Genomic DNA, 24,057 nt, shown 5'->3' with positions numbered 1-24,057 from the left:
TAACAGTGCCATATGAATGCCTGTTCTCACTTTCAGATGACATTGTAAACAAGAAGTGGGCAACATTATCTCCTGCAAATGTAAACAAACTTGTTTGTCTGAATGATTGGCTGTACAAGAGGTAGGACCTGATTGGACTTTCTATGCTCTGAAGTTTTACCCTGTTTTATTTTTTAATGCAGTTATTTTTTGTTCATAATTCTACATTTGTAAGTTCAACTTTCATGATAAAGAGATTGCACTATAGTACTTGTATTAGGTGAATTGAAAAATACTATTTCTTTTGTTTTTTACAATACAAATATTTGTAATAAAAATAATTATAAAGTGAGCCCTGTACACTTTGAATTCTGTGTTGTAATTGAAATCAAAATATTTGAAAATGTAGAAAAAAATCAAAAAAATTTAAATAAATGGGTTTCTATTATTGTTTTAACAGCATGATTAATTGCATGATTAATCACAAATAATTTTTAATTGCTTCCCAGCCCTAGATTTGATTATTTTCTAATACTAAATAAAGAACTGATTGTAAAATGGATGAGCACATGGAGGATAGGAAATAATGTTTTATATTTCAAAGGTAACTCTGAAACGTCACTGTGAAGAGTTTGACAACATCAGTGATTTATATACATCATGTTGGCCTCAGAGGATTACACAAATGAACTGAGAAGTGAGACCATGCTGCGTTATACCAAATAGCTCTTGAATTAGTTTTTAGAGAGACAACATTTTCAATGGAAAGGTGCACCTCTTTTAAATATGGGAAGGAAATATTTTTGTTTCACATAATAATTGACAAATTTGAATATTTTCATCTAAAGTTTTCATGTTTCCCGAACAATTTTTTTTTTTTTTTGGTCAAAACCTGAACTATGTTTCAGTTAAAAAACAAAAATGTGGGGATTTGAGTTGCTGAAAACTAAAAAAAAAGTTTTCAGGTTTTTTCGGCATGTAGGGATTAGTCTCAAAATTTTCATCCAGTACTAACTTTATTTCCATAGTGTGGAGATGATTTGTTAGGTTGTGGCACTTTCTGTACTATTCCATTAAGGAGAGGTCCTTGTCATGAGACTTTCCATGCTGGGTTCTGTGTTCATTTGGGGATATAGAAGTGACAGACCCGGCACACTAGATTTGCTCTCCTCTTTGGTTCAGCCTATTGTCAAAGGCCAGACAGAGTCTGAAAGACAGAATCAACTAATTAAATTAGATATATTCAGAGAGTAACACACTGACAAAGTGGGTAGGACATTTATAAAGCTTTCCTTTTGTTATTATTTCTAACAGTGTAAGCAATGTATATGCTAAGGGAAAAGCTCTCTCAAGGCTTTTAATAATAAAGAAGAGTAAATTCCAATAGTGTTGCAAATATGGGGCCTCAGACTCCACTTCATTACACTGGTGTAAATTCCATGGAGTTGCACCAACATAAAAGCAGTGCGAGTGAGTGGAGAGTTAAGCCCACTGTATCCAATATTTACAGTACAGATTTATTAGCATATGACTACACTGGAAACTTCAAAGCGCTGTTGCAGGAGTGCTCCACGGCAGTGCTTTGCAGTGCGAGTGTGGTCTGCCAGCTCTCCCAGCACTCCTGGTAATCCACCTCCATGAGGGGATTAGTTCCCAGTGCTCAGAGCCTGTTTACGCTAGCGATTTAAAGCGCTCTGATTTGCTGCACTCAGGGGGTGTGATTTTTCACACCCCTAAGCCAGCAAGTTAGAGCACTATAAACTGTAAGTGTAGCCAAGCCCTAAGTTAGTAAGGATGGTCTTGTGGCTAAGGCACTCAACTAGGATCCAGGAGATCAGGTTTCAACTCCTAGCTCTACCATACACTTACTTTGTCGGCCTGGGCAAGTCACTTATTTCCTATGTGCCTCAGTTCTTCATCTACAAAATGGGGACAATACTTCCTTTGTTCCACCCTTTGTCTTGTGTCTTTAGCCTGTAAGCACCTTCCTTCTGTCTTAAAGCACATAGAAAGGTAGGTAGATGTAATTAATAGGTGTCCATCACTGGTTTACAGATGTCATATACATAATTTCATTCAAAAAGATCACACTGTCACTCTTCCATTGATTTGCTGCTGTCCATAAAAAGGTGTACCTTGGAGAATTTTATTCTAGCTGCCCATTAATGAAATGTCTTTACTTTAAAAAGTTAAGATTTTTTTAAAGTGAATATTTCTGCACATTTTTGAGAATTTACAGGAGGGGTAACATATTACTAAAATAATTTACTCTGATGTTCCCATTAAATCTGTATTGTGCAATTTCATCTCTAACCAAGTGGAACAGCTACGGTAATAAGTAGTCTGGTATGGTAAAAAAAATTCTAATAGAGTTAATTATCTGAACATTATTTTGATTAACTAACTTGTTGCTATGGAATGTAGCCAGCTACATTATAAATCAGTTAGTTTAGTTGAAGATGGATTTGAAACATTTCATCCTAACATATTTACAGTTTCAGAATTCATAGCACTGTCTGTACTGGGGAGGATGGGTTAGTCTGACAAACATTTATGATCTTCTTGTTTCAAAATATATTTCCTAGGAAAATTCATCAGGATTAATTTAACATATCTCCAAATTAATTTCAGTTGAAGAAATAACCAGCATAGCAGCCTTATTCTATGCACTACCCTCACTATAGTGGCATCAGCTGGCCTTGCCTAAAAATATGTCCACAAAGTCCCATTACATCTAGAAGTTTGGTCCTGGTTGCTTTTATGGACCTACTGGCCTCATGGGTCTTCAGTAAATGGATATGTGGATGCATCCAAACAACATTTTATGTTTATAAGATACGTGGGGAGGGAGTAGAAAGATACATTCCAGTAACATCGTGTCGGGCTGGTGGCTCTTTCCTTCCTTCACACTGAGATGCACCAGTGGAAATATTAAAATTCATACATCATGCAAGGGGCTTCCACTGACACCCATATTAAGCCTGTTGGACCTCCAGCCATATTACCATGACAAATCAAGTTTCACTATTTTACTGCAAAGTAACATTTACCATTCAACATTTTATTGTGATCACAGCTAGAGGCCTCAGTCAGATAAGGGCTCCATTATGCTAAGCCCTGTACAGATATATAGTCAATGACAATCTGTGCCCCAATGAGCATACAGTTAGAGGTGGCTGGAAAATGGGGACATTTTTCAGAAACGCCCATTTCCACGATTGTGCTGTCAGGAGAGGAGGCAGTATACATACTGCCCCATCTCATAAGCATAGAAGGGGGATCCTACAGTGCAGAAAGGAAGTGCACAAAAATTAATACAGCCTCATGCAGTATATTATATACACATATTCTACACACACACAGTACGTATGTGGGGGATGGTAACCACATGGTAAATTGCATAATTGGATGTATAAGACACCTTTGACCACCTATATTAAAAATAGTTATGATTAATTGCAGTTTTAATCACACTCTTAAATAACAATAGACTATCAATTTAAATTTATTATACATAGTTTGGATGTTTTCTACATTTTCAAATATATTGATTTCAACTACAACACAGAATACAAAGTATACAGTGCTCCCTTTATATTATTATTTTTATTACAAATATTTGCACTGTAAAAAAGATAAACAAAAGAAATAGAATTTTTCAGTTCACCTCCTACAAGTCCACTCAGTCCTACTTCTTGTTTAGCCAATCGCTAAGACAAACAAGTTTGTTTACATTTATGGGATATAATGCCACCCACTTTTTTACAATGTCACCTGAAAGTGAGAACAGGGATTTACATGGAACTGTTGTAGCTCAGTTTGCAATGTATTTAGGTGCCAGATATGTTAAACATTCCTATACCCCTTCATGCTGCGACTTGTAGGCTCTAAAGTTTTACATTGTTTTGGTTTTGAGTGCAGTTATTTAAAAATAATAATTCTACATTTGTAAGCTGTACTTTCACGATAAAGAGATTGCACTACAGTACTTGAATGAGGTGAACTGAAAAATACTATTTCTTTTGTTTATCTTTTGACAGTGCAAATATTTGTAATCAAAACAATAATATAAAGTGAGCACTGTACGCTTCATATTTTGTGTTGTAATTGAAGTAAATATATTTGAAAATGTAGAAAAACATCCAAAAATACTGGATTTAAATAAATTGGTATTCTATTATTGTTCAACAATGTGATTAGAATGGTGATTAATCACAACTATTTTTTTAATCTCATGATTAATTGCAATTATTTTTTTTACTGTTTGACAGCCCTACTTTTCAACATTGCTCATGAATAATGCAGCTATTCCAGACTTCTGCCAGTAAAACCTTCCCACCTCTAGCCTCCCCAACAATACGTAACAACATTACTATTACTAGAGCTGTCCTGACATCTCAGATAGTTGGTTTGCACAAGGAAAGAAACAAAACCACCTGCTAATGCCAGTGGGAAACAATGGCATATTGATATAGTTTTCCAAACCAAACGCCCCGTTTCTTTTTATGGGGAAATTGGCTAAAAATTAAAGCCCCAAGGTCTAGTAAATGGAAAAGGAACAAACTGATGGAGAACACATTTTCCCCCTGAGATGATGTTATAAATACCTAATGGAAGACAGACAGATAGTATTTTAAAGTATCCTTTTACCTAGAATGTACTCAGAGTTCGCTTATAATAAAATAATTCCTCCCCCAACATTTAAATGTCACCCGTGCTGAAAGCAGAAATCTCCCTTTTCTAAGCTGATAATGCTATAAAGTACTATTTCTGTGGTTTCCCCTTTAATCTGTTGGATAAGGAAGTCACTAAGTCATTTGTGCTGCCAGTAATTGGCTTATCTCGTTGTCTGAGCCTGGCATGGTGTTTTACAAAACCCCTTTTGGTAGCCCAGTGTACTCCCTTGAATGCTAGCTCCTCGTTTTCAGTTTTCTAAAGCGGCTGTGTAGCTTCCTTTCCAGCTACTGCGTAGCACAGAAACAAGTCTCAATTGGAGGAGCGCAACTAAGAGGTTTTCAAGACCTGAGAATTGTTGGTAACAGCCTCTTAGCTGTGTCCTTTTGCATTTCGAAAACCTTGATTTTTTTTTTGATTTTTTTTTGCACTCTCTCTTTTTAAACGGAGTTGACTGAAACTGGGATTTCGCCTTTTTTTACCTGCCTCCTCGTCAGTGCTACCGGTAGTTTCTTAATCAACTGCTACTGTAAAGAAAAAATTAAAAAAGCAAAGCACAAATGTTTCAGTGGGTCTTAGGCAAAGAGGCTTTTTTGTTTTGTTTGAGAGGAGGTTCTTCCTATTTTTCTATGACGGAAAGGATGAAAAATGATATTTAGAATCTGGAGGAATTTCTTTACCAGCTTACAACTTTTTTATGATCCATTAGTTAGTTATTGGTCACTCGCTACTTGAATGTTTCAGAGCTCTCAGTCTAAAGACATTACTTCTAAGAATACGCGGTAGATCTAATTACAGTTAAATAAAGGGGTAGTCCGGGCCTATAGCATGGGCCAGAAAGAGCGAGTGAGGCAGTCCATATTGATTCAAAGTTGCGGCACAAAACGTTATGTTTTCATTTCCTTGTAGGGTCAGGAAAGACACTGTCTTTCGCACGCTTTTGCTGCCGTTCCTCCTAAACCGTGGATCTTTGATTTTTAGCAAAAATTGCTTTATTTGCACAATCCCTGCGCCCTTCTCAATCCTGTTTCCCTGGCTCCCTTCTCTTAAATTGCATAACATGGGCTACAGAAGACTTCATGCCTCAGAACAACTGGATGAGTCATGAATACAAGAAGTATGGGTGTAAACTGAAGCTGTTTACACTTCCTTCGGCCTCCAGCTACTAAAATAGTAGAGATCGTCCATATCACAGAATCCGTTTGAACCCTCAGTTCAGCTTTTAAATCTCAGGCAATGCATAGGTCACGCAGTTTAAAGAGTTAGCAACACATTTAAGAGGCATTCTACATCTTAGAGGAAACTAATATGCTAAGTGAATGAGACAGATCGTATTTCCTTTTATAATGACAATCTGCCTAATAGTGCCGTAGAAATCACCAGCAAAGCTTGCCGTTACGGTATAGGAACTACCTAACACACGTGCTGTTCTTTGCACGGCTATACAGAAATTGGATTTAGCTCGGTCTAGTTACCTGGATCACCAAGAAATCAGGAAAAGGCTCTGAAATAGCAGGTCTCCTTACCCCTTTCTTTGACCCCCCCCCCTCCCCCCGCGCGGCTTTTCCCTAGCGTTCTGCTCACCTGCGAACCGCCCTGGCTAGGGATAAGGACCCGCTGCGGGTTTGGGGAACTTTGGATGAAATCAGTTTTAACGCAGCCTTCTTTGACCTGCTCCTTTAGAAATGATGTTACAGCTTTGGAATTGGGATGCGGAGTGTGTGTGCCTTTCTACCAAAGTGTGGTGTTATGTTACATCCGCTTGAAAATGCAGCCTAAGATGCCGGCCAACTTCAGAAGCCTTCTTCATTGCTTGCCATGTAATACATGATATGTGGAGCCTCTGACTTCAGCCAAGAGATATTTGGAAACTCTGTCGGATCCAGTGTTGGGAGCTAACGTGTGTTTAGATCCGAAAGCGAATCAGAGGAGGCAGCGGAGGGCACGTCACGAGAAGGGGCCCTATAAATCCATCTCCCTTGCTACTTCGCCCTGGCAAATCAATTGCTTTGTACGTTGGCCTGCGCGCCCACATCTGCCCTCGCGTGAGACCCCTCCGGTGGCAGGTCCCAAAAGCGGATCGCTCCTACCAAGCGCTCTGACCCCACCGGATTAAAGTGGGTCCCGCGCAGGTTGCTGCCGGGAGGAGCTGGATGCTCTCGCACCAAGTTTGGATTGCAGGAGGGATCGCTCTTACTCTACACGTTCCTCTTGGATCTAACCTTTCAACGTGACGCGATCCCTTTCTGGAGGAGGAAGGCTTGCGGCGGCGGCGGCGGCTGCTAGCTGCAAATCTCAGCTCCAGCCTCGCTGCTCCCGCAGGCTGCTATTTCCCCGGCTCAGCTGTTTCTCGCGTGCATGTGCGAGTGCCCCGTTCCCCCCGGCCCAGCTGGCGTTCCAGGAGCCCTGATGTCTTCATCGGACTCCCCGCAGTTGTTGATGGGGTGCCTTGCTCAGATTTCCAGGCAGGAGCTCAACCGCAGCATCCACAGCCAGTTCTCGCTGCCAGGCGGCGCTTTGTGCGGCGCAGGCTGCTGCTGAGCTGGGACTCGGCCGCAGGGCAAGGATAGGCGAGAACCGGGGGCCGCCTCTGCTCTCCGCAGGGACCGCGCACCTGCGGCGGCGCGGGAGGGCGCACGGAGCGGTGCCGGCGGCAGCAGGCCCTTCCCCTGATCCGGGATTGTGAACTTTTCCCGAGCACCCCTTGGAGGATCCCCGAGCTGAGCCACATGCATCCCTTGGCGGCCGGCCGGGCTTCCTGGAGTTAATGTCCGCGCTGGGTCCGACGAGACCATCTCAAAGGTAAAGTGACTTTTCTGCCCTTGGCGAGGCGCTGGGGTGGCGGCAGGGAAGGCGGGGGCGGAGGGTGGGGTGGCAGGGGCTCTGGATCGCTGGTCTTGAGGGGCACAGGGAGGAGCCAGCGCACCCCTGGGAAATAAACAGGTTTAATATTCTTCCCCTCGGATCCTGGGAAGTAAGCGGAGGGGCCTGCCTACGCCACCTGGGTCAATGCAAACATCTGCGCCGCTCCCTGCAGTTCTCGCACCTGGGCGCCCTGCCCGGGCCCGCAGCCAGAGCCGGGAGTTTAAAGCACCTCCAGCCCTCAGCGTGGGGCCGGGGACGAATTTCTGCCCTTCCAGGCGTTTTCCAAGCAGTGAGGATTCTGCCGGAGCGTGGGCTCCTGCACCCCCGAGCTGGGGCTGACACTGGGGGATGGAGACTCGGTGTCACCCCAGCGCCGCTCGCCAGCCACGCCCCGTGCTGCAGCTCCGAGCACCTCCTGCCGCCGGTGTGTGTTCTCCGCTGGGCGAGGGTCCGCCACAGACGCTGCCTGGACCCGCGGTTGCGGGTGGCTGCGCGGCGCAGAAGCTGTTGGGGGAAGTTTAGGCACAAGGACCCGAAGGCACTGGCCAGCGAACCCCTTGTCACCCTCGCCAGCCTGCAGCGTCTCCTGCCAGCTTGCCAGACCCGGCAGCAAGAGTGCACCCCACAGGACGGGCTGGAGGGGCTGGTGTGCCCAGGAGGCCAAGTATTTACACCGGAGTAAGCGATCCGGGAAGGATTCAGCCACGGACCCGGCCCCAGCAATCAACGCCGCCGTCTAAACTCCGCATCCTCCCATGCTGCTACCGGGCCAGCAGCAGCAAAGCGCGGGCTCCGCAGCACCTCGCTTAAGGCAGCTGAGGTCGAACTAAGGCGTGTGCAAATAAACCTTTCAGCCAGGATTCGTTTCACGCCCTCACAAAGCAATCGTTAGGCTCCCCACCCCTCCAGGGTCTAAAATAGTGCACAGGCATGAACATAGCACTGGGAAACGCAGGGAACAGTTTCCTTGCTGTGATTCATCCCACTCTGTGAGGGATGTTTCCAGGGAGCTGACAGCTACCACCTCTGCTTGTTACATTATTCAATAGCCTGCTCATCGGAACTTCCCCAACGCATATTTGCCGAGGTCATTTTCCTCAGACAATGTACTAAGTATGGAGCGAAAAGAAAAGGAGTACTTGTGGCACCTTAGAGACTAACCAATTTATTTGAGCATGAGCTTTCGTGAGCCACAGCTCACTTCATCAGATGTGTACCGTGGAAACTGCAGCAGACTTTATATACACACAGAGAATATGAAACAATACCTCCTCCCACCCCACTGTCCTGCTGGTAATAGCTTATCTAAAGTGATGATCACTTTAGATAAGCTATTACCAGCAGGACAGTGGGGTGGGAGGAGGTATTGTTTCATATTCTCTGTGTGTATATAAAGTCTGCTGCAGTTTCCACGGTACACATCTGATGAAGTGAGCTGTGGCTCACGAAAGCTCATGCTCAAATAAATTGGTTAGTCTCTAAGGTGCCACAAGTACTCCTTTTCTTTTTGCGAATACAGACTAACACGGCTGTTCCTCTGAAACCTGTAAGTATGGAGCGGAACTTTTAAGAGCCAAACAAAACTTTTGAAATCGCGGTATGAATTAAGAGGGAGTGTTGAAGTGGCCACATGGTTTAACACAGACCGTGCAAGTCTTCTAAAGGCATCACCTATGTTTGTTTGCATCCCAGGATGCCTAGTTGTCCTTTACAGATGGTTTTTGCTACCCGATGGATAGGACTGAAACTTAGTGGCAGAGTTTTCCGGCAGCAATCCATGCGGGATCACGTTCACTCTTATTGCTTTCCAAAGAGTAGCCTAAAAATACAAATCTCCCACTCCAAACATCATGCTGGGCTACCCAAACATAGTAACTTCTCCGTATTGTAATAGGTGGGTACACCGAGTTATCGCCGTTCAAGCGGCCGGTTTACACTGCCCTCTAGCGCCAGAAACGTACGTGTCCTAACACACAATAGCAATGAGCAGGTTACTAATCCACCACCGGCCCCAGCCCCCTTTCGTGCCTTTCCACTTGGGGAAACTCTTCAAACACGCCTCATCACTTTAACTCCCGGTTTAGGGAAAGTGGAATCGCTTTCCTTACTGAAATTTCTTCTCCACGTTCGGATTCTTTTAGGGCAGCTTCTGACTGCTGAATTTCTGTTTTCTTCTCTCCTTTAAAAACAAGCAACAGAAAAGAAATAGCGCACTGAAAGATTTGTTTTGAATAAAGCGGGCAAAGAAAATGACACGGATTTTGCAAGTGGTAGAGAACATGCGAGTTAAACTTAGACCTACAGGAGTGGATCTGTCTTATAAAGCAAGCACAACGGACGATGCGGTTTGGTGCAGATGCCTCTATCTTTATTGCAAAAAGAAAAGGAGTACTTGTGGCACCTTAGAGACTAACCAATTTATTTGAGCATAAGCTTTCGTGAGCTACAGCTCACTTCACATCTGAGCTGTAGCTCACGAAAGCTTATGCTCAAATAAATTGGTTAGTCTCTAAGGTGCCACAAGTACTCCTTTTCTTTTTGCGAATACAGACTAACACGGCTGCTACTCTGAAAGCTATCTTTATTGAAATTCTTTAATGTACAATGACAGGGCAATAACAGAAAGTCAGGATGACATTCTAGACCAACACTAAAGTCAACTGAAAATTCACCATAGATTTCAAAGGGACCGGGATAGAAGCCTGCAAAAGTCTCTATAAGACTCCCGCATTGTAGAGAATACGCAAAGAGCTGCCAGGACCGCCTTGTTGGTGCCCTAAGGATGTCTGAGGCGGAGGAAGGATTGGGATAAGGTAGCCCAGTTCTGAACGGGAGATTGGTAGTATGAACGCATTAGCCCCAGAGATGGCAGCTCTGGTATTGGACGGAGAAAGAGGGATTTCACCTAATGGGAGGAGAGAGAATTGAATTTTCTTTGTTAAATATTCCCCATTCCAAACCCTGCTGTGCAAATCATCTGAGTGCTGAATGCAAATCCATTTGTTAAAACCCCTCCCATCGTGCAGAAAGGAAAACACTCAAATGGGGCGTTCTTCTTGAGTCAGAAGGGAAATCGGTTGCAGTTAAATGGGGGAGGGGGTGAAAGCTTTAGGGACGCTGGTGTTTTAGGTGGTTCTTTGCTTTCAAATGTATCATGGCCCTGGAGTTGATAGATTTAACACAACTAATGTAGTTCTCTGAATTACTCCCAAATATTAAGGGAGGAAAGGGCCTTGCTTAGGTTTTTTAAAGTTTTTGTGTTTTAATATATTTTTATGACAGCTGACAAATTGTAAAGGGGCTTCAGGAAGAAACATTAATTTCTTATTTATATTACAATCAACATCCCTGGCTAGTCAGGGCTAAATGCAATTGTCCTGACTGAGGCAAAGTCTGACCGCAGAGAGGTCAACGATTTGCCAGATCTGACCCCACATTAACGAAATCCGAACAAACCAGTTTCAGTGAGTTTCCTCTCCAAAGACAAAATACAAACAGGCGAAAGCTAACATCTGCTAGACAAGGAGGATGGAAAATACACGAATCTGCCCAAACCTAGGTGTTTGCGAAAAGCGGAGAACTGGCTGGAGTGGAGTCGATGTAAATAAAGCAACAACAGATTTCTCCCACATGTCTGGGATGGGAGCAGCCCCCTTGCACCCTCCTGGTGCCCATAACATTTTACTATCAAAAGCCTGAAAGTTACCAACTCCCTTCTTTGATGTAAAAGCCAGTGTGATGGATTTAAATTGCAACGCGACTGGTTTTATAAAATATACGCTTAAACCCAACCTGGATTCCCATTACGAGCCACGACGATTTGTATCACAGAAAGAGTTCGACTTTCGAGCTCTTGGCCTCCCCCTACTCCCCTTCCCGTGCGTGATTATCATCAGGGACATTTCAGTGCCTCTTAGACTTAATCCCGCCGCTCCCCTGCTTTCCAGTCGCCTCCACACAGCCAGGTACTGGGGTGTCGGCCTTGGGGACGGATCAGTACAGCCGTGGGCAGAGAAGAGGGATTTAGCGAGCGGTCGGGTGTCTGCCCTGTCCATTGCAAGGAGGCAGCGTGTCAGACGTTCCTCCTTGGCTCCTCGTCAGCCTGAAACCGTGGGATGGGGGGCAGCGTCTCTCCAGGACCGGCTGGGTTTCGTAACGAGCCCCCGCCTCTCCCCAAACCCTTTGGGTTTATTAAAAGGCCGCAAGAGACGCAAAGAGCCCCAGCGTTTTCTGGGCAGACCCTCGGCTGAGCTTCAGAGCGATACGGGCGAGCAGAAGGCTGGGTTTGTGTGAACCTCCTCATAAGAATTAGATCAGCTGGCATAGCCGGCTGCTGGGGGGGGGGGGTGAGGTCAGGGCCCTGGCAGACCCCCTGGTCTGTGCACGGCTCGGTTATGGGATTCTGGGGAATCCCCCACGCAGGAGGCTGGGCTGGAGCGAACCTTTTCCCCCTGGTGGGAGTTGATCATTTTCACTCCAGCACCTGCGCTGGATCGAAGGCTTCTGAGAAGGCGCCCGAGCGCAAGGCGCGTCCGGGCGAGGGCCACTGACGCCCTGGCCCTGGCACTGGGGGAGCCCGGAGCGCAGAGCAGAGCGAGCTCCCCACGGGCGCACAGCGAGCGCGGAGCTAACCTTGTGTCTCCTCTTCGCCAGGGGCCTGTGTCGGAAGGAAATCTAAGATGACGTTATGGGATGTTGTGGCTGTCTGCGTGGTGCTGCTCAGCACGGTCTCCACATCCCCGCTGCCCGCCGGTAAGACGCCTCCCGAGGGGCCCCCTTCAGTGGTAGAGGGGCCTGAAGACGATCACTCCCCCATCAGCCTGCCGCCTCCCTATGCTGTGCAAAGTGACTGTAAGAAACGTTCCCCTTCATAGTCACCGCTGTCTGTCTTACTAAACCCCTTTCCAGTGTCTGACCCCGCGCGCGGGGAGCTCGCTGCGCGGAGCGCCCCATGACTGTGTGACTGCAACTGCGGGGCGGGCGCCCACCCCCAGGCACGCGGGGTGCTGGGCAGGGCGGGGGTCGGGGCATTCTAACTGAGGTGCGGGTGCTACACCTGCTCCCATCCCGTTTGCATGGTTGTATCAGAGGATTTATTCAAAAAAACCTGTTTTCCTAGTTGTTGCTCCCCTGTGAAAGATCCATGCAAAGGAGGGGGAATTGCTGAACTGATCCCAAAGAGGAAACACTTCTTTTCCCCTCTAATCTCTTTTCAGTTCTAAAAATCTCATGGTTATTTATTGTTTGTATGAAAATAGCACCTAGAACCCTGAGCCAAGATCGGGAGCCCATCCTACAAAGCACTGTACAGACAGGTAGGGCTGCTACTGACCTCAGTTAAATCCACCTTTATTCCAAAATAAGATTGTCCACATCAGACTTACACTGAAATAAAAAAGGGTTTTAGAAAACTGATGTAGTTAAATCAGTGTAAGCCTGGCTGTAGACCAGCCCACAGTAAGAGACAGTTTACAATCTATATTCTAGGTAATAATAAATAATAATAATACCTAAACAACAAAAGGTCTCCAAGAAAAGCATTTTCAGAGAGCAGTGTGATTTCTAAATACACAGTGGTGCTCCTTTAAAGTTGGCATTAATATGACTCAGTAAGCAGTGGCAACATACACAAGTTAAACTTGGAAGTATTCAATTAACATGAAGGGTCTTGTCTTAAACCCATCAAAGCAAAGACCCAGAATTGAGACTGCCCACTATGTCTTTAAGTAATGCTCTTCTCTGCTTAGATACTGTAATTTACAGGATACTACAGTTAAAACCGTGTTGAGGAACACATTTATAACACATCTTGAGATTGTAGCACAATTCTATCCCATCCACACAGACAGTGCTGCTCCTGGGTGCAAATGATGCAAGAGTTGCCTTCCTTGCAGTTACCCTTTAGTACCAACTTTCCATTCTCTGTTCCCACTGCTTTGGCTTCAGCCTCTCTCCCCTCCCACCCCACACACATCTGTGTTCTTCCTTCTCTAATCTTCTCTACTCTTTTTCATTTTTCTCCCATTGGAATCTTTCCCAGGCCTCGCTCTCCTCTCTTTTGAGCTGAACTTCTCACTGTTCCATGAATGACAGCATCCTGTCTGTCTCAGTCCCTCATCAGATGCAAGATGACCAAAAGAACTCCTCCCTAGTTTTCTTCTTCTTGCATGGATTGCTGAGGCTTTATGATGCTGCGATCTTCCTCTACATTGTGGTACATGGAAAGGAAGGTGTATGCGCAGTGGAAGATTCCACAAAACCTCAGGATCTGCTTTGCTGGCATTCGTTCCAGTCTCCCCTACTCTAGTTGCAGCTGTTTCAGTTCTGTAGGAAGAAAAAAGCATTCAGAAAGTTGTACTAGTAACTTTACATGACGACAAGTCAGTTCAGGGTGGTGAAATATCAGTGTTCCATTGTTCTGGGTCCTACAAATGAGGCCTAGAACTATTTTTTATAACACCATCCCTCTATTAAGACATTTTAAAAATATGTTATTCCACCTAAACCATCCACTCCACAGCAAGTAGAGGAGACAGACAGGTAGCAGAAGCACTAATCACTTACCCACTAGGTCTAGTCTATTTCCAATATGAGGATAACTAAACTTCTCATTGTTGTTTGGCTATCTTGTAGATTAAGGAGTGAGATGTCCATTATGTGGGTCTTGTGTTTCAGGTGAATCATGGCAGGATGAGCGAGCAGTGTCTTCCAGAAGTATGTGCCCAGTGTAGAGCCAAGCAGAGATGGACGATGGGTCTGATCCAGTATATCAGTTCCTATGTTCCTACTAGGGAAATTATCCACAGAAACCTGAGCAATATGCTCTTGCACTGTTCAAACCTACAAGGGAAATCACAAATAGATGGGCCTGGGTGCAAAGAAAAGATGAGCATTGCTACTCACCCTGAGGTTAAAGCTGGATAAGTGAGTCTCTCTTTTTGTGTTCTTTTCCCAAGACTGGTGAAATATTCATGCTCAGAGAAACTCCTGTATTGACTACATCGGTGAGCCTGATAAATAGCAGGGGTTTGCTGAGCTGATTGGCTATATGCTGATATTCCAGCCTAATTAGTTAAATACCTTGATTCACTTTATTACTGTTTCTGTTTTAAAAATGTGTGGCATCTAGATGCCATTCTGAAAACACCGGGCCTAATAAGCTAACAATATCCAAAATGACAGGTTTCAGAGTAGCAGCCATGTTAGTCTGTATTCGCAAAAAGAAAAGGAGTACTTTTGGCACCTTAGAGACTAACCAATTTATCTGAGCATAAGCTTTTGTGAGCTACAGCTCACTTCATCGGATGCATAAAGTGGAAAATACAGTGAGGAGATTTATATGTCACTGCACTTCTGCCCACAGTGGTTTTTGGGTTCCACCATAATAAGAAAGGGTGTAGGCAGAACTCAAAGTACTATAACTGGCTTTTGAGTCAGGGATTGTATTTTGATAGCAGGGTCTGTGGGAGTCTGAATCAGGATGGGATGAACGCCATTAGCGTGTAGGCAGAGGGCATGCTAGTGTATTCCATTTCACTGAAAGCTATTTTCACCATTACAATAACCAAAAAAAGTCCACTGGAGGTTTCGCCATGTGCTATTGATTTTATGTGGAAAGTGCTTATACCAATACAATACCGAGAGAGAGAAATCAAAGACTCAGGCACTTTTTAACGGGTTCCCCTTCCACATTTATCTTCCTCAATCTGCTCTCATGACTTTGGTCCCATCCTCTTCCACACGTCATTTTGTGTGTGTGTGTGTGTGTGTCTCTCTCTCTCTCTCTCACCACACATGCATCCCAACACAATAAATGGGTTGAACACTACCTGTAATGGGAGTCAATGGTTTCTCCTCCTCTTTGTGGATCTTCATCCTCCCTCTCCTCTCTGAATATGCGTCGCTCTGCAATATGCTGCCAGGAGCAATGGTTAGCCTTGTTCCGGTTCAGCTCCCTAGAAGGAGGGGTCCTTTGTCCAGCAGTGGCCTGAGCCATAGTTGGAGTTGTCAGCTCAGTTATACCAGGACTTTCACATTTTCATCTTTCCTCACTTTACTGCATCATTTTGTCCATGAGGTGCTCTGAGAAGTGCTGATAGTGCTCTGAGACCACAAGATTATGTAGCACCAAATTCAGATTGGCCTGAAAGTTTCCCTTGCTCCAGATTATGAGCAAGGTCTTGACCTCTCAATCTGACCAGGTGTACTGTGATGACCCCCTCCATTTCAGATCAGTGGTCATAGAGTAATGTGCACCAGCAGTACAGGCTTCAGCTATATGATTAAAGTAGACACCAGCTTGTTCAATTTAGCCTGCACTAATTACAGAGCATTTTAAATCAGCCCCCTGCTTCTTGATCATGTAACCAGAAGAGCCATATGGGATAGTTTGTGACAGGGGGATAGAATTTCTGGAGGACATATGCATAATGTCACATGCAATACATAGGGCGATGAAGTGTGGGATATTTTGTTATAGTGATTGAGAGGAAGCTATCCTAGTTATAAAGGCATGATCAAAGGGTCCTGTATGAGCAAGAGTGGCACACAATTAGCTTCTGTAGATACTATGTATTGTATGTATGTATACTATGTATACATCTGATGAAGTGAGCTGTAGCTCACGAAAGCTCATGCTCAAATAAATTGGTTAGTCTCTAAGGTGCCACAAGTACTCCTTTTCTTTTTGCGAATACAGACTAACACGGCTGTTCCTCTGAAACCTATGTATTGTATGAACACAAAACACATTATAAATAGAACTATGCCAATAATTGAATACACAGTGGTTAAATGGCTATGTTCTTTAGCCCTACCTATGAAAGCAAACCTAGTGTTAGGCATATGTATTTTCTAATTGGTACATCAACATGGCTGTAACTGTAGGGTAAATGGAATCCCAAGTCAGATAGACCATTACCTACAATGTGGTCACTGGCACAGGGGGAGCACAGTGTAAGATCTAGCTGTGTACTTAAAAAAAAAAAAAGAAAAGAAAAAAAGAAACATTGTAGGAGCTTTTCTCTGTAAAAAGGCAGATGATGTTCTTATAAGTTGCAGTACCTGAGGCACAGTTAGATTGTTGACTAGTGATTTGATTTCAGGAATTTGTTAAAGATAATTTAGTGTTAGGCCATTTAACATCTTTAGCTGGAGCATAGGCTCTGACTCTGTAGGTGCTCCAGGACTCAATCACCCACTGAAAAAATAGGGGGTGCTTAGCACCTGCAGGGCTAGATTAATCTTTTGTGGGCCCCAGCGCTCAGACCATGGCTCCACCCCCTACTCTGCCCTGAGGCCCCATCCCTGCTTGGCCTCTTCCGCCAAGGCCCTGCCAGCCACTTGCACAGGGAAGAGGGGGCAGAGAGGAGTACCCACCCGCAAAAATAAAAGTCAGTGCCTGTGAGCTGGAGTGTTTTTATTTACTATATTAGAAACACAGAGGAAATGTTGAATAGCCAGGATATGATACTGGAATACAAGGTCATGAGGATAAGACTTGTCTTTATATTTTGATGCTATATAGAGATGAACACATTATTAGTGCTAAACAAATGATATGTTCTTATCTAAATAGACATTATTCTATATACCATTTGTTAGACACATACAATACACCATCATTCCATTCTGTGTCAAATACAGTGTCTAATACATTCCCAAGGAGGGTGCTTAAAGAGCTAACATTAAAATGACTGAGTCCTTCAAAAGGAAATAAATGTACAAGTATATATTTTTCTCATTATTCATATTTTAAAACTATATATTTACTTAAAGCATATTCAAGGGAAATTCTTGGAATTCAGCTGTTCAGATGACCACGGACCAAAAGATGGGAAAGAAGTTATAAGGCTACTACAGTGTGATCCTCAAATGGATGCAGTTTAAAATATTGCGTAAACTGTTCTGATCCCCATTAGGACTGCAGAAACTAGAATTCAGAAATAATAATCTCTGCTGGACCTGCTTGAAAAAGATGTAGAGTTGTACAGGAATCTCATAATTCTGAGATAATATCCTAATGGCAATCGGTAAGATAATATTAAATAATGCAGTTATATGAATCCTCAGTTTTATCAGACATTAAAATAGAGTGGGTTTCAAAATGTTTAGTGGTGGCAAAACCAGTTAATCCTTGACACTGGAAAGATATAACAGGACTAGAATGGATCTTCTTAGATGTAAAAGATGCATCTAATGAAAAAGCAATATATGGCAAGCAGAATAAAAGGGAAGATTTCAATGAAACATGGAAACCATTCCCTAGTTATAAAGATGGAAAACAGAAATAAACAAACCGCTAGATACTTTAGACAGGTTCATACAGGATATTCAGTTGCACAAAAAATATTACAGGAGACTTAGGGTGTTTTAAGGTAAAAGAATGAAAATGAACTATGTAATGATAAAAACAACGAGGAGTCCTTGTGGAACCTTAGAGACTAACAAATTTATTTGGGCATAAGCTTTCATGGGCTAAAACCCACTTCAGCAGATGCATGGAGTGAAAAATACAGTAAGCAGTATATATATGAAAAGAATGGAGTTGCCTTAGCAAGTGGGGGGTCAGCGCTAACGGGGCCAATGCAATCAAGGCGGACGTCCTCCATTTCCAACAGTTGACAAGAAGGTGTGAGTATCAGCAGAGGGAAAATTACTTTTTGTAGTGACCCATCCACTCCCAGTCTTTATTCAGGCCTAATTTCATAGAATCATAGACCATCAGGGTTGGAAGGGACCTCAGGAGGTCATCTAGTCCAACCCCCTGCTCAAAGCAGGACCAATCCCCAATTTTTGCCTTAGATCCCTAAATGGCCCCCTCAAGGATTGAACTCACAACCCTGGGTTTAGCAGGCCAATGCTCAAACCACTGAGCTATCCCTCCCCCCGAGGGATTTGATGGCGTCCAGTTTGCAAATTAATTCCAGTTCTGCAGTTTCTCACTGAAGTCTGTTTTTGAAGTTTTTTTGTTGAAGAATTGCCACTTTTAAATCTGTTATTGAGTGTCCAGGGAGATTGAAGTGCTCTCCTACTGGTTTTTGAATGTTACAATTCTTGATATCTGAATTGTGTCCATTTATTCTTTTGAGTAGAGACTGTCTGGTTTGGCCAATGTACATGGCAGAGGGAATTCCTGGCACATGATGGCATATATCACATTGGTAGATGTGCAGGTGAATGAGCCCCTGATGGTGTGGCTGATGTGGTTAGGTCCTATGATGGTGTCCCTTGAAGAGATATGTGGACAGAGTTGACAACGGGGTTTGTTGCAGGGATTGGTTACCGGGTTAGTGTTTTTGTTGTGTGGTGTGTGGTTGCTGGTGAGTATTTGCTTCATGTTGGGGGGCTGTATGTAAGCGAGGACTGGCCTGTCTCCCAAGGTCTGTGAGAGTGAGGGACTGTCCTTCAGGATAGTTTGTAGATCCTTGATGATGCGCTGGAGAGGTTTTAGTTGGGGGCTGTAGGTGACGGCTAGTGGCGTTCTGTTACTTTCTTTGTTGGGCCTGTCCTGTAGTAGGTGACTTCTGGGTACCCTTCTGGCTCTGTCAATCTGTTTCTTGACTTCACCAGGTGTGTACTGTAGTTTTAAGAACACTTCATAGAGATCCTATAGGTGTCAATAGATTCTGTTACAAATTTCAGTAAAGATTTTTTTAAAAGGGTATAAGGTCCCACCTCAACTCAGCTTAAGCATTTGCTTAATTATCTCTCTTTTCGGCACAACACTTAAATATGTGCTTAACTTTAAGACACTAATTAAATTTCTTTGAAGTCAATGGGATTTAAGAACATGCATAAGTGCTGTGATGATTAGGATTTAAGCATGTGTTTAAAGATGAACACCTGTTAAGTGCTTTGCTGAATCCGGGCATAGCTGCAGAACAAAAGGGATTCCGAAATCTTTTCATAATGCAGGCCACGTCTTAACAGAGAATTTTTCTCATGGATATATTCCCTCTGATTCACAAATGGCACATAGCATATTCCCTCTCATAAATGTGAGGACCACCTTCGCTTCCATTCACAATCACGTAACAACTCTCTAGTGACAACAATTGCCTACCTGGAAAAGTTATATTAGGTCTGGATGTTTGGCCATATTTTAAAACTGTGTGGAAACTGGGAAAGGATAACAGCCATCCTGTGAACAGACTCATCTCTGCAGGTCACTGTCAAGTGCTCCATGACCTACCAGTGGTCCATGGATCACAGTTTGGGATGCCCTGCAGTAGAACACGTGGCACCTGTTTTAGTTCTATGCACTATTTATTGTAATAGTATGAAAACATTATCAGCTTGTATGCTAACAGGTTTCATACTGAGAAACATACATGCTAATAGTATGTTCATTATCCAGACACAAACTCTAAAAATGCTGAAATTTGGAAAGTAAAAGAGCATAATAGAAAAATATGGTATTATTCATAATGCAAAACCATCACTGAAATCAACTGAGATTCACATAGTCAGGGTTCAATCATGGCTTTGCTACAAGCCCTGTGCATGGGGGAGTATGGTAGTGTACTGTTCCAGGAACAACCTGGCATGCAGACTATGAAAAAGGCACAATCTGCCTCCTGGACCTTGTGCCTGTTCCTGGGCCAGAATGCATTTGACTGATATTGATTAGATATTATGTATTTTAATTGGGGAGATAATTCTATATTTTTTGCCAATACATTTTTCACCTTGAATATGTTAATAGTAGTAGATTGGCAGCTAGGTCACTCTAGTGAGGGGCTTTGATGACATTACTTAGAGCTGAACTGCTGGAGGATTTTTGTACCAGAAATCCCAGAAGGAATTTCTTTGTATGGCCATCACAGACTACTCTCCTAGAAATCTCAGTAATGTGTGTATTAGCTGGCTACATGCTCATTGCTATAGTGCTGACTAATAGCAAGAGGCTCATAGGTTTCAGGTACTGATAGAGTAATAAACACCTATTTAAGGTTCTCAGATACCATAGTGATGAGATTGTTATAAAAATAGTGATAAAACAGAATATTCAGCTTACAGACATGTGAACCTGCCTGACACTGGACATGTACTTCAGTGATACAGATTCCCATACTTGTTTTGTTGAACAATACAAGGGTTTAGAGAGGAGGAATGGTCCAGGGGTTAAGACATAAGAATGGCCATATTGGGTCAGACCAAAGGTCCACCTAGCCCAGTATCCTGTGGCAATGGATTGGGGTTCTGTTCCCAGTTCTATCACTGACCTGCTGTGTGACCTAGGGCAGGTCACCTCATCTCTGTTTCTTCTCTCACCCTTTGCCTGTCTTGTCTATTCACATCGTAAGCTCTGAAGGGAAGAGATGGTCTCTTAATATAGTACCTATCACAGTGGGGACTTGATTTCAGATGTGGCCTCTAGGTGCTACCACAATAGATATATTAAAATAAATCATAATGCTTTCTCGGAAAAACTGTCACATTATAATTAGTTAAAAGTAACACTTTTCCATACTATAAGCCTTTAATAAAAATCTATGTATCTATACTTATTCAGATTGGCAGGATGTACTTTCTTCAAGACTGGTACAACTATTGCCATTAGACAGTCATTCGGTAATGCTTCTTGCTCCCATACCTTCTTATATATTTTTCCTATTGCTTTGATAGCACTTGCCCTGTTGACTTTTAGCAGCTTAGCTGTTGTTATCGTCTATTCCTGCAGCTTTCCCATTTTTTAATGGTTCCACTGCTTTTTCTATTTCTTTGTCTGACGGTGGTTTGGTGGTGATATTCATACAGCCTTATATGTTGCCCTGTTTATCTAGATGTCCAGAATGTTTGCATCTGAATGAATACAAGGTTCAGCACTTTGTCAAAAATGCTCCTTCCATACTTTCAGCTCCACTTCAGAATTTGTCAGTTCAACAAATTAGCCTCTCTTCCCGCTAGCATCATTGGCCTGATTGTGTTTCCATACAACTTAACTTTATTGTGTTTCATTTTCATATCCTGTTTTCTTGATGCCTCCTCTAGTTGCTGAGCATCTTCTTTCCAGAACTTTTGCTTATCCAATCTTTGTGATTTCTTCATCACTTTATGCAATACTGTACTTATTATCATCAGTACTGGAAAATATCATGATGTAAATAACTGTCAACAGATTATGACCAGTTTTAGGGGCAGCAGTAAGCCCCATGTGGCTTCAGAGCAGGCTGCAGTTGCATTGATCAGATATTCACAGTCTGACAGTTAATGGAAAAAAGTGAGAATGGGGATTAGAGACATTTGTTGTTTTCATTGACTTCACAGAATCATTTGATTCAGTTTGGAGGGAAGCATTATGGAAAGTAGTAAAATCATGTAGTGTTCCAGATAGGATAACTGCAATTATAAAAGTTATGTACAAAGATTCCTACAGTGCCATAAGAACAAATGGAAAATTAAGCAATTGGTTCAAGTCAAAGCAAGGGGACAAGGATGCACCTATGTTTTCATCATTTCTTAAACTGGACATTAAGAAAGATAGGTGATTTGGATGGTGTAACACTGGGTAATCTAGAGTTAAGCTCTTTAGTTTATGTAGATAACATTGTACAATTGGCAGACACATTTGAATTAATGATTATACTCTACTTTGGAAAATTGTTGTAGTCGACTGACTTACAATATATGCCAAGAAGACAAAGTGGTTGTATCTTGGATAAGGGACAATAGATGAATTGTTGAAATGCAGCAGCCAGTGAAGTCACAGAACAAGTAAAATATTATGTGTATTTAGGAAGCTTGATATGTGCTGATGGTTCCATCAAGAATGAAGTTAAAAGAAGATGTGCTTTAGATACAAGTGCTGCATAGAAGCTGATGCACAGAGATTGATGAAATTATGGACTGATAAAAACATTACATTTAGTACCAAAAGTGAAAATTTATAAAACCGGTGTACTAACAGTATTACTTTATAGTATGAATGGCAACTGCATTAAAAGGAAAAAAAACATCAGAAGGCTGAAGGCAGTAGAGATGAGACTTCTTTGGAAGATAGCAAGTATAAGATGAAATAATGTTAAGACAAACGAAGAAATTAGAAGGAGAGTAGGATGTCAAATCAGGATATGGATGTCAGGTACTCAGCTGCCTCTGGGCTTGGTTGCCTGGCAATCACATGAGCTCTGCTGCCCAATAAACCCTCTCTATGTGACTGTGCTCCCTGGTTGGACAAAAGAGCCAACAGATCACCATTTAAGCCTTGTAGGAACAGCGGCACAGTGGCTGTTCAACGCGTTCCATACCTGCAGCTGCACCAGACCTGCTTCCAGCCCTAGTCCCTGCCTACTTCTGAACTCCTAACTCCTGGCTCTGATCACTAGATTGTCCCCTGACCATGACTCTGGTTCTGCTCTTTGGTTCTGTTCTGGTTCTCAACTCCTGGCTCTGACCATTGGCTTGTCTCCTGACCACAAGTCCAGTTCTGCCCAACAGATTCTGTTCCAACCACTAGGACACACCATCCACATCTCAATGTGTGACAATGGGATTAGCGACAACTGAGAAAGATTATGATGGTGAGAACACTTCAGAAAAACAGATGATAGCATGCCAAAGAAAATAATGCAAATGCAATCTGACCTAGAGGCCAACCACCAACTAGATGGAGGAACATTTTATGCAGGAATATGACCAGGCTGGGCTTAATGAAGAAACAAGTCCTGAACAGGAATGAATGGTGACATTGTACTGCTTCCTGTGCCTGCAAAGATGTTCTGGGATAAGATGAAGATGAAAAATCTAACTATCCAACAAAAGTATTTTTGCTGCTTGGACTAATCCTATCACATACCAATATCAAATTTAGGATCTGCAGCTGCCAAAACAGGGTCCCCTCCCCTGGGGCTCAATTTTGTTCTTACTTAAGTCAAATGGAGATTTTGTGAATGGCTTCAGTTTGAACACTGTTAGTCACTCAGATTGGCCAACTAGTGATCAACTGGTAAGCCAACTCACAAAGATTAGAGCCCTGCAACCTGATCTAAACCCGATGGGACCCAGGTCTGGGTCAGAGTGGGTGGGAAAACAACTGGATTCTCTCAGGCTCAGGTTGGGGTGAGTTGGCTCTCCACTTCCTGCCTTTGTGTGTGCCCCGCTCCTGCCATCCTCCATGACCTGGCTGTGCTGTGTGTGTTGCAGAGTGACCGTGCCAGAGAAATCTCAGCACCACTCTGTAGTGCACAAACAGCACAGCGTGGGGCATGCACAATAGGAAGGGGGCATGCAGCCACTGGCATATGCAGCTGCTGCTGCACCAACCCAATGGGCAGGAGGTGGCATCAGCACTGATTCTGGTTCATGGTTGGGTTGGAAAACAACTCTACCCTCTTGTGCTTGGGTTGGGTTGCGTGGTATTGGGTCCAGTTTGCATCTGAGTCAGGCCTCAAAATTAGGCCTGAGAAGTCCTCTACTGTAGACCTCTCACCTTGAACAAGTTTGTATCTACTTTACTCAACTCTCCTGAGCATGTTTTTCCCTAATACAGCCACAGATGACAGCAAGTGAAGTTTAGCAAATGGGATTTTTCTGTCA

The 24,057-nt window shown here is 43.3% G+C and overlaps 1 protein-coding gene across 2 annotated transcripts in view; it reads left to right on the top strand.

Annotated features, from left to right (window-relative positions):
* The first annotated feature begins 6,559 nt into the window (after nt 1–6,559).
* Nucleotides 6,560–24,057, top strand: part of GDNF (glial cell derived neurotrophic factor) — a 30,333-nt gene continuing 12,835 nt past the window's right edge. The window contains exons 1-2 of one of the 2 annotated variants that reach the window (XM_048851518.2): nt 6,560–7,455; nt 12,172–12,270. In XM_048851518.2, coding sequence (XP_048707475.1) covers nt 12,198–12,270 — 73 coding nt within the window. In that variant the 5' untranslated portion in view covers nt 6,560–7,455; nt 12,172–12,197. Of the gene's footprint in view, nt 7,456–12,171; nt 12,370–24,057 lie in introns of both variants that reach the window. The other variant, XM_048851517.2, reaches the window with a different exon arrangement.

The sequence above is a fragment of the Caretta caretta genome, chromosome 5, assembly GCF_965140235.1.
Source record: "Caretta caretta isolate rCarCar2 chromosome 5, rCarCar1.hap1, whole genome shotgun sequence".
NCBI classification, from domain to species: domain Eukaryota; kingdom Metazoa; phylum Chordata; order Testudines; family Cheloniidae; genus Caretta; species Caretta caretta.
The sequence above is the reverse complement of the archived record's forward strand: the minus strand, read 5'-3'. Positions and strand labels throughout refer to the sequence as shown.